Raw genomic sequence first — 11,650 nt, 5'->3', positions numbered from 1 at the left:
GTGTTGTCTTGTGTTATCTTGTGTTGTGTTGTCTTGTGTTATCTTGTTTTGTCTTGTGTTGTGTTGTGTTGTGTTGTCTCGTGTTGTGTTGTCTCGTGTTGTGTTGTGTTGTGTTTTGTTGTCTTGTCTTGTCTTGTCTAGTGTTATCTTGTGTTCTCTCTGGATCATGTATCCAGAATTAAATGATAAAATATGTCAGTGTAGTCTATCATCATTGTCCTTCTGAAGCCTTGTATGTCAAAATGTGCAGTTTTTCAGTAAATTGTAAGAACTCTGCACTTTTTAAATGATTCAAGACTGTGTTGTCAAAGCTGATAAGCAGTTTTTAATAGCTTTCTTACTTTGTTTTTTAATATTTGCAAAACCCAGGTTCAAACATCAAGTGTGACAAAAATAGCAACGATTTATATATTTTATCAAATTCACGAAAAATTGGGATAAAAGGGTTTTGAAATAAAATTGTATATTCATTCAGTTACATTGAAACAATAATTTAAATCATCACAACAAAAAACAGTGAAACATATTGAAAATAATGAAAAATGCAAAAAAAAAAGCTTACACAAAAACATTCAAAAGATGAATTCAAATGATATTGAAATGAAATTAACCTCCTCTTTCTTGTGATTTGATTGTGTTCACGTTATACAACACAATGCAACACATGTTTATCATCAACACACACTGTTTGAGATGGGGGGGGGGTCCACGCGTCTAGAAACTCCTTCAGCACCGCGGACAGAGACACGCGCGCGCGCCTCTCCTGCGCTTTTGTGATGCTAAACCTGTAGGTCACCAGGATCCTCCTCCTCAAACCTCCACATCAACACAGGACCTCAAACCACAACATGTGAAAACTTACAGACAGAGGAACGGTCGCGTTTAAACGCTTGGAAATCATTCTGTCGAGTTCGTTTCAATTCGTTTTTTCCTCACTCTCTTTACCATGAAATAATTTTGAGCTGCTGTGAGTTTAGTTTTGAGTCACAATGTTGCTGGAGCATCCGGGATCAAGTTGTCAAAACGCTGGTAATTTCTCCAGGTACAGTCAAGGTAAGAGAGCTTTTGAATGTCCTCACGAGCTGTTTAACGTGGACATGATGTGTTGACCAATGATCCGTGACGTGTCGTGCTGGTATAAACACAAAAGCGCCATTCAACAGTTAACAAATGAAGTGTTATAGCGTTTACTACCCGTGAAGAGCGTGTGAACTGGAATTATTATTGCATGTCTTTTATTTTTATTTCATAATTGTAGAAGAGCTGGTCATATTTTCACACATTTCTGAAGGTTATAAACAGTCTGATGACACCGCTGTCAGTTTTTTTAGTCTTTCTGTATATTCTTCTATTTAAAGAACCTTCACTCATCATAATAAAGAAGCTGAAATTTATTCGCAAATACATATTTTTGCATCACCAGAGCATTTCAGTTAACTCAAAACAAAACTATTACTTTTCCACCCCAAAGAGCGTGTTTGCAGCAGTAAGGCTTTGTGGATTTTAAAGGTTCTGTGTGGCACCATACAACCCACTAAGCAACTTTTATTTTTTAAATGTATAGCTGTATGAAAATAACAATCTGACACTACTGGTTTACAAGTGGTCGGTTTTTCGAGACTCTAAACGACAGTTTTCTTGCGCTCATCATTCGCGTTTCGGAAGCGTTATGAATACGTAATGAGCGACATTGTTCGCGCGTGGAACAGATGTGAAGCGCGTGCTCACGGTTGTCATGAGAGATCCGCCGGTGGACCGACGCTCTGTCTCCACGCGCTCAGATATCGGGTTCCGCTCGACAGGTGCAGCACCTGGACCAGAGAGAACCTGTTCGGCGGATGACATGCGTAAAAGATGTAAAGAAAACACAATCATGATGGTCTTGAACACAATCTTATAGGGCTAAACTTCTAAAGAAGATTAGTTATATGTATTCATTATTTTCTTTGATTTTATTCAGATTTGTATTATTATTATTTTCTTAAAACCTTTAGGAAAATTAACCATGGATTTACTATTGTCTAACTATGGAACTTGGTTACTGTATATATACGGTAAACATAACATTTTCCAATTTTTTTCGGTAACTATATTTGAAAAAGAGAACTTTTCTGGTAACCAATCCACCAAAATACACGATTGGCTTACTACGCGTTTACTACAGTCTAATAAAACCACGGTTCATTCTCGCAGGGATATTATTAAAACCTCCTGATACACACACAAACAAAACGATGTGCCGAATATCGAACTTTATTTGACCCAGTCACGGGTTGAAACAACCCAGCATTTTTGAAGTTGCATGTATTATTAATAAAGAAAAACGAATAACTAAAACTACAAATCTTAATCTTTATGTCAAATAAAGACATGTAAGTAATTTGCACGGCTAGCCTATTCTGTTTATGAATGCACAGTTACATTATGCGGAGTGACGTGGTCAAAATGTTAACTTTTCCCATGACTTTCCGTACAGGCACATGACAGGAAAACAAATCAATGTGACATAAAAATTATAAAGCTGAAAGTGAAGACAAACATTCTGCACCATCCACCAAAACACACTTTATAAAGGGGAAAAATGTAGGCAAATGTGCCATTGATTTTGAGTTTATCATGTGACAGGCGGTGGTGCCACTAAAGCTGATTTCCCCAGGCGCGAGCGATCAGTGTCAATAAAATTCATCTGCTTCTTCATCAGCTCCATCAGCATTTTATCCAAATGTCTTTCCTTTGCTAAAGCAACCGTTGGACATTTAGAGATATAAAATAAACACGTAGACGTTTATACACTGTTTGTGTGAGTCATCTTTCTGCATTGCACTTTTTTTCATTTGTTTTGAGATGGTACAGTGTTTGTTAGTGTACACATCATAATTTATGTACAGTATATCTTTAGACGATCTATTTGTTTTTTGTTTCGTTCCTATAAGCTAAAATAAGTCTTTATTCTAATATTTGGAACAAGAAGGATTAAATGTTAGATAAACATGTTTCGTTTAAAAGAGAATGATTGGTCACAGAAAATCAAATAGGCGTAGAATGCGTGTTTAATACAAACAAACTTTTGACTGCGCGTATTTCTCTAGAATCATTTCGATTCGCCATTTGTGCAAGATTGATGGAACATTATTTCGTTTTAGTACGTTTTGTCTTAGGCCAACGTTTTTTAATGAGTTTTCTCAACGTAAAATCATGTAGCAATTTCACTGATTCTTTATTACTGTGCTGTGTTCTTTGTGCGCAATGCTCTGTGCTGCAATGTATTTTACGCACTTCCATTCACTATCCGGATGAACGTGATCCAGCGTCCAGTATTTCAGCACATGTTGCTGTATAGAAAAGATGTCAACATATTAATGCATCCGATTGAAGACGTATAACTTCAAGCATTATATGGAAATTACAAACGCGTTTTGTAATCTCATGCGCAAATGGATGTGGAAGTTGAAGATTTTGTGGCCTTGTATCAGTGAACTTGCTTGGCACCGTGATGCTGCTGCTGGTGTCCAGGTGACACTCGTCTGTTGTATCAGAGAAACTGGGCGGCGTTTCCGACGCGCTTCAAGAGCCACAACGATCAGAAAGTCTTCGCGCGACGCGTCTGTCTTTGACACGCTTTTTGCTTGCACGTGTGCGGTGCATATCGTAACTTTAAATAAGTTAAAGAGTACGTTTTGTTGTTCATAATTGTAATAATGAAAATGGAGCAAACTAAGGCGCGACATTCGCCAAAGGAGTCGCCATCTCATCACACAGAGATGCTGCTGTCGTTACTGACGCACAGAGAGGAGTCACGGAAAGGTACAAGAGACTCTAAAGCATCGATGAATACTCACTTTTGCTGTTTATGCTGAGCAGTTGTGTCGGTGATGTTTCACACAGGACATGAAGAGGATATTTCGGCTTTGTATTTAGAATGGATGTGCGCTTGTTTCAGGGTGTAAGCTGTGTCTGTCAGAATAACATGTACATTTTATTTAGTCAACCTATATTGTGTGACGCACAGTTTGAGTTTAAATATTTGCACGGAATATTTGGTCAAACGAAAAACGCAGTGATTGTTGCAAAAAATCCAGAAACAACTTGTCATACAAAGTACATGACAAAGAAAGCGTTGAAATGAAAACTAATTCTTTCATTTACAGAATAATATTTACAGATGCTGTCTGATTGAATAATTGATATGTGCACTTGTTCATGACGTATTTGATGTTGAAGTAAAGAAACACATGTGATTCTGTTCCGACATGATTGACTTATTTATTTAATATGTCCAGAATATGTGTATTCTTTGAAAAATGTTTCTCTGAATACTGTAATGTGATTACTTGTCGCTTTTTGACCAAGTAAACATTATTTTTAAAAAGGATTTCTGGATTTTAATGATAGTTATGTAAATAGAGTGGTTATTCTTTAAAACCTTTCAGTATCAACCTAAAAAGAGACCTTGGCCATTCTAAGTATAATAGGTTAAACGAATACATTTACAGAAACCGATTTATCATCGGTGTTGTTTCATTTAATTTAATTTGCTTTGGGTGGATCCAGTGAAATCCATCACAAAATAGAATGTACAGCAAAAACAATAATGACTTAAATGATTATCTTTTAAACACAAAATGACATTTTTTAAATTAAGATTTTGTGTCGGTCTCCAGCACAAATACTTTGTATTTTATGCTATTATTAATGTGTTTGTATATGACGTTTTATTTCGGTGCCTAGATATGTTTAGATGAAAGTGTTTTGACATTATAACCCAACATAATATGAATACAAATATTGTGTTTGAATTCATTTTTAATTCAATAATAGGATAATTCGTCAGCACTGGTGATGCAAAAGCATATAAGGTGCACTAAATGCGCGTTTAGTTGTATAGAATTACAGCCGTTAGAAAGAAACAAGATGGACACGCTTTTATAGCACTGTCGCGTTTTAAAATCATTTCTTTCCTGCGAAATAAAGTCGTGCAAGATTCATATTCTGAATTGAATGCTGCGACAAAAATGGGTCGGGTTTTATGTTTGAAAAAGCATGAAGAGGTTAAATGCATTTTATTTTGTCAGTTCATATACAGTATGATAATGTGGCGCAATTTTGCATCTGCAGATATTCCTGTTTGCGCGGGTTGTAACCAGCACATAGTGGATCGGTTCATCTTGAAGGTTCTGGATCGACACTGGCACAGTAAATGCTTGAAGTGCAGCGACTGTCAGTCTCAGCTGTCCGAGAAATGCTTCAGTCGAGGAGACAGTGTGTACTGCAAAGATGACTTCTTCAAGTGAGTTTATTATGAGTATTTATCCTTTGTTTATATTTCACTCGACTGCATTAGACCAACCCATGACTCCGTTTCTGTCTAAAGGAGATTCGGGACCAAGTGCGCCGCGTGCCAGCAGGGCATCCCCCCCACGCAGGTGGTCCGGAGGGCGCAGGACTTCGTGTATCACCTGCACTGTTTCGCGTGTATCGTGTGTAAACGACAGCTGGCCACAGGTGATGAGTATTACCTGATGGAGGACAGTCGACTGGTGTGCAAGGCCGATTACGAGACCGCCAAACAGAGAGGTGATACATTCGTGCTCGACAGACGATACAAAAAATGGACTGAAATTCAAATAATGCAGTTATTTAAGAAAACATTCACCATTTTCGATATATCATTTTGTGGTCATAAGTGACAGCAATAATTAGGGTTTAATTGAGTCATAGGTACGACATTCTAAAAGCACTTTTTAAAGGTATAAATCTTCAAACGAAAAAGAAACCTTTATGATGTCACCCCTACTGAAAAACTACTGTGCAAGTATCTTTCAAGGTCAAGTCAAAGGTTCCACAAAGAACCATTTCCGTTTTCCTTTACAAGAACCTTTTGCGCAGTAGAGATGATCCTTATGGAGCAATACAACCCGATAAGGAAGCTTTAAGGAGCCTTCACTTTTACACGCGTGGTATCAGCATTAGACGTCTATATACTTTTACTGGAGTTATTTTTGGAAGAAATGCAAAATCAGTAGTTGCACAAAACGTTTGCGCAAGCACACTTCTGTCAAAGTCTTAATGGTTTACTTCTTTTATTCAATGACCTCGCATTGATTGGCTGCTTTTAACTCTGAACTTAATATTGCTGGTCGTGGGCTCGTCCATAAACATTTGACCCAGCTCAGGTAATTGCGAACTCGCCAGCCTCCAAATCGATAAGTGCCAACGCCATGCATACGCGTTACAGTGAGAGGTGCACTGGAGCTGATGTATGGAGCTGGAGAGACGAATCTGCATTCTGAGCAGTTTTCTGCGCGCTGGATTCTTTTGGAAACGGGATCGGGAAAGGCCCCCGTGCACATTACGCAGCACGTCACTGGATAATTACGCGCTAAATGTTTAATACGTGTACTTAGTTGAGTGCCTTTCGTTCGCAGACGCTTCTATTCATTAAAATGCTTATTGATGTTTTGCATGTATGATTCTGTAATAATTCATAATTTCGCTTAGAGCGAACCTGAACGATTACGCATGCACACCACATGAAGAATATACCGCGCATGTTTAATACACACATTTATTTGAGATCAGCCTAAAATGATATACAAGAATATAATAAGAGTAAAGGAAAATGACAAATAAGACTGCGTTTTGATTTATTGATATGAAACAACACATCAAGGGATTTGATTTTCTTAATAAATATGTTTTTCATATTTCAGAGGCGGATTCGACGGCGAAACGACCCCGCACGACAATCACCGCCAAACAGTTAGAAACACTGAAGAACGCGTATAATAACTCACCGAAACCCGCGCGACACGTGCGCGAGCAGCTGTCGTCAGAGACCGGCCTCGACATGCGGGTGGTGCAGGTAACATTCACATCAACTACATATCCATGTGATTTGTAATTCATTTAAACCCGACAGGTGTTTATTATGGATTTACAGAGTGAAAGGTGACGGTGTTACTGTAAGGATGTTTGTGTGCACTTGATATTTTTAAGTAATTTTGTTATAGCTAATTGTTTTTAGAAATTAAATTATAAAGCACATTTGAAAAGGTTATGTGCAAAAAATGTTTGACACTATGTGGGTACATCATGGAGGGTTGTGGTCTCTTATTTTTAATCTTATTTTACTCCAAAAGTTGGATTGCTGTACATTTCTGTTTAATGATTTACAAAATATGGAAAAATAAAAGAAGCTGTTGGATATTTTCTATCCTACAGAATTTTAATGAAAAGTTCTGGCATCATTTTTCATTTCTGTCTGCTCAGCAGACTATTAGGACACACATTGGAACACAGGTGCATTTTAAGAATGTACCAAATGGGTTTTTATTTCACTGTAAAAAACTGAAACCTAATTCATGATGTCAATAAAAATGATTGTGCTTTGATATGATATATGATGCAGTTGAGTCTATTGACTCTCGTGCAATATGAAGCTTTAATGTGAAATTGAATTGTGTCTCCGCACAGGTCTGGTTTCAGAACAGACGGGCAAAAGAAAAGCGTTTGAAGAAAGATGCTGGACGGCAGAGATGGGGTCAGTATTTCCGGAACATGAAGAGGTCACGTGGAGGCTCAAAATCTGACAAAGACAGCACACAGGAGGACGGGATGGACAGCGATGCTGAAGTCTCTTTCACAGGTGTGTATTTACCTAAACATATGAAGCCAAGAAAAGTCAAGTATAAAGACAGAATGTTTAATGACGGATCATGATGCTTATTAAGAATTGCTCGTTCTGTGTACAGATGAAGCGCCGATGTCCGAGCTCGGCCACTCCAACGGCCTTTACAGCAGTCTGAGCGAGAGTTCACCGGCTCTGAGCCGTCAGGGCGGAGGTCACGGTCAGTTCCCGCTGGAACATGGCGGCATGCTTCCGTCCCAGGATCAGTACCATGACATCCAGGCCAGCAGTCCTTACAGCCTGCCTCAGTCTCCGGGCTCGCTGCAGGCTCTTCCCCGACACCAGCCGCTCATCTCCAGCCTGGTCTACCCTGAATCAGGCCTGCCCATGGTGGGACAGAGCGGAGGCCAGAACATGACTCCGGGCGTTCGGATGATGGCCAGCGGCAACGGTCCCAGCTCAGATTTGTCCACGGGAAGCAGCGGTGGCTATCCGGACTTTCCTGCGAGCCCGGCGTCTTGGTTGGATGAAGTCGACCATGCCCAGTTCTGAACACTACGCGAGTGGATTAATATCTCTATTATCCGGTCCGGTGATCTTTTTTCATCATTGGGATGGAATGGACAGCAGAGTCGGACATTCGGTTACAGATGAACTGAAGGACACTACATTACAGAAAGCTTGGGGCTCTTCACAAGCGAAGGCCTTACGGCAGCATGACTTCGAGCCTGTCTGGTTACAGTACACCGACTGTAACAGCAAACATCACTTCTCATGGCTGTCATTGATGTTTAAATGTGATCTCACGGGTTTTGGTCAAAGCGTCTGGTCGTTGCCAAATGTCTATATGCATTATATAACATGTTATCAATGTGTTGTCTTTATTTTTATACGACCTCCTCGGACGATATGGGAAACGCAGATGTGTTCCGCAACAGGGATAGACAAGTTGTAGTTGTTGTTTCTCTATTGAATAGCTCTTCTATGCATTCGTGTGTTTTCACGTGTACCTTGTGCAGTCGGAGAGATCTGGACAAAAGGTGCCGTGGCTCCCGTGTTTGTTTATGTGAAAGAAATGTTTTATGTCTTATTTATTCTCCATGATGACGCTAAAGTAATACACAGTAGATCTTTAATAAATTTGTCAGTGAAATCTAACGGTAGCGTCCTGGCACTGATGTTCTTTACGTCGAGCTTGTGTTTTCATGCCTTCATTTGCTAAAAGGATGCAGATTCTCATCTTTTTATAGCGACTTCATTGTTATGCGCTCCGTAAAGAGCCATTTGATCCCAGCAGGTTTCTCCGGTGGCCCGTTTGGCACAGAGACGACGCGACCGGTCTTGGATATTTATTTCTCTTTTTTTTCCGAGATTAATCACATTGATCTTATATCGGGGCACAGATAATGGAGCCGGATCCGGCTGAGTCTGCAAATTGCCGGTCTGGCTTTTGACCAAAGCCGTATCAAGAGTTCAACGCCTTCTTAGTACAGAAATTTGATGCAGGCCGTACGGCAACTTGTGGATTCGGAGATAAGCGTGCCACGTTTACCCTGATGCCTCAACACTAGATTTGTTTCCTTATTCAAGACCACATTCTGGTTCAATTGAACAGATGATGCTGAACTGTGTGTGTGAGGCCGAGCATCCTCAGACAACGGTTGTGTTCCATTGAAAGTGGGATGTGGGAACGTCCGGATCGCACGTAAGGAAATAAAAGAATACACCTGCATTATTTGTGCATCTGATTGTGAGTAAAGGATGCTCTGCAGTCCTAACGGAGAACACGAGAGACACACGTGTGTCTATGCGAACAGCTTGTGTTAAGATGCAAACGCTTGCTGGTGCATTTCATTTGCTCAATTGTCTTTTTAAATAGAATTTATGTCATATTAAAGGAAAAAAACATTGTGTTGAGATACAGAGAGCAAGATAATAATATGTTATTAAAACGGATAAAGAGTAAGAAAAAATATCACCACCATTGAGAAATGTGAGATTTTACAGGATTTATCAAGACTTCAAATGTAGGCGAAATATGAAGGAATTTTGTCAAACGAAGACGTTAACAATAAATTCAACATCATGGTTACTTGCAGACAAATTTCAAAATAAATCTTGAAGAAAAAAGCTTGTTAAAGGAGATTGACTGCAGAGGTTTTGTTTCCTGGGTGCTGCAACGTTGACATGACATCATGTTTCTGCAGCTCAACTTCCACAACGCAACCTCAATGTTGTGGTGGGTTTATTCCAAGCTGAAGGCTGTAGGGTGGGATTTATTATTCCTGCTCGAGCTGGTCTGCATCTTTCTGTTCACAGTGTCCAGCTGCTGATGAAGATTGACTCTCCTTCTGTCGTGTGCTTTATCTTCAGATGTAATCCATGTAACTGAAGGCGCGTGAGAGGGAACGCGGTCCAGAGACTGAATGAAATGTTAAAGCAGAACTAATCTGAAAGGATCTGAGCTCTGGTCAGTTTTCAGGACATCTCGGTGGATTTGTCAGTAAAACAGAGTTTTTCTCTCTCAGATGCTCCGGTGACGGATGTGTGAATACATCTCAGACAAAACACAGATTACACCTGCAGGTGTTTACTTAGTGAACTCAATTCAGAGATTATCTCTCCCGCTCTCACCTTAACTTTACGCACCTTCATTTACATAAGAGACGCAAAGAGAATTTCCTGTCGGGGTCATTGTGTTTGTGTGTGTGAATATTTTCCACCGTCCTTTCGACAAATAGTGGCCTTTCACATTTCTGTAAATGCTAAAGATCCACACATGGAGCACATAAACACACAAACAAAAAACAGCTAAGTGTCACATATGATTATTATGTGTTTAATACTCTGATTAGGTTTATACATGAGATATATTTTATTAGGCTGCATTAATGAACAGAAGTTACACTCTGAAAACGCTTAAAAGGTTGTTCACATGCCACAGAAGAACCATGTTTGGTTCCACAGAGAACCCTTCAGTCAAAGGTTCTTTCATCTGAAGAACCATTTTTTCACCACAAAGAACCTTTTGTGTAAGAGAAAGGTTCTTCAGATGTTAAAGGATGTTTATAGAACCATTTGGACAAAAAAGTTCTTCTATGGCAACCTTTTAAAGCAGCATTACTTTGAAGAGTATATAAGTGATTATACCACAGAGGCATACCAGCAGTGTTTAACTCATACAAATAAAAATAAATTATTTTTATTTAAAGATAATATATAAAATTATTGAATATGTTATATAGAATAGAATATTGAATAGAATATACAACATAGAACAAATCAGGACAGAACAGAATAGACAATACAATACGTAATAGAAAATAGAAAATATGGAATAGAAAATAATAATAAAATACAATAGAATACAATATGGAATAGAATAGAGTAGAATAGAAAACAGTAGAATATAATAAAATATGTAATATAATAGAATAGAATACAATATGGAATAGAAAAGAGTAGAATACAATAGAGTAGAATAGAATAAAATATGTAATAAAATAGAATAGAATACAATATGGAATAGAATAGAGTAGAATACAATAGAGTAGAATAGAATAAAATATGTAATATAATAGAATAGAATACAATATGGAATAGAAAAGAGTAGAATACAATAGAGTAGAATAGAATAAAATATGTAATAAAATAGAATAGAATACAATATGGAATAGAATAGAGTAGAATACAATAGAGTAGAATAGAATAAAATATGTAATATAATAGAATAGAATACAATATGGAATAGAATAGAGTAGAATACAATAGAGTAGAATAGAATAAAATATGTAATAAAATAGAATAGAATACAATATGGAATAGAATAGAGTAGAATACAATAGAGTAGAATAGAATAAAATATGTAATAAAATAGAATAGAATACAATATGGAATAGAAAAGAGTAGAATACAATAGAGTAGAATAGAATAAAATATGTAATAAAATAGAATAGAATACAATATGGAATAGAAAAGAGTAGAATACAATAGAGTAGAATAGAATAAAATATGTAATAAAAT

The 11,650-nt window shown here is 38.0% G+C and overlaps 1 protein-coding gene across 2 annotated transcripts; it reads left to right on the top strand.

Moving 5' to 3' along the window:
* Positions 1-716: 716 nt before the first annotated feature.
* Positions 717-8,783, top strand: lhx3 (LIM homeobox 3; the record flags this gene model as incomplete). 2 transcript variants are annotated; one of them, XM_079450591.1, is made up of 6 exons in its annotated part: positions 717-1,053; positions 5,116-5,287; positions 5,372-5,574; positions 6,711-6,862; positions 7,474-7,645; positions 7,752-8,783. In XM_079450591.1, 6 exons carry the CDS (start codon positions 990-992, stop codon positions 8,177-8,179), a joined length of 1,191 nt encoding a protein of 396 aa, XP_079306717.1. In that variant the 3' UTR covers positions 8,180-8,783. The 2 variants fall into 2 exon arrangements, with proteins under 2 accessions (XP_079306717.1, XP_079306718.1); XM_079450592.1 differs by lacking the exon at positions 717-1,053 and adding an exon at positions 3,705-3,804.
* Between the last annotated feature and the right edge of the window lie 2,867 nt (positions 8,784-11,650).

Source organism: Barbatula barbatula (genome assembly GCF_947034865.1).
Source record: "Barbatula barbatula genome assembly, chromosome: 2".
Taxonomy (NCBI): domain Eukaryota; kingdom Metazoa; phylum Chordata; class Actinopteri; order Cypriniformes; family Nemacheilidae; genus Barbatula; species Barbatula barbatula.
The sequence above is the reverse complement of the archived record's forward strand: the minus strand, read 5'-3'. Positions and strand labels throughout refer to the sequence as shown.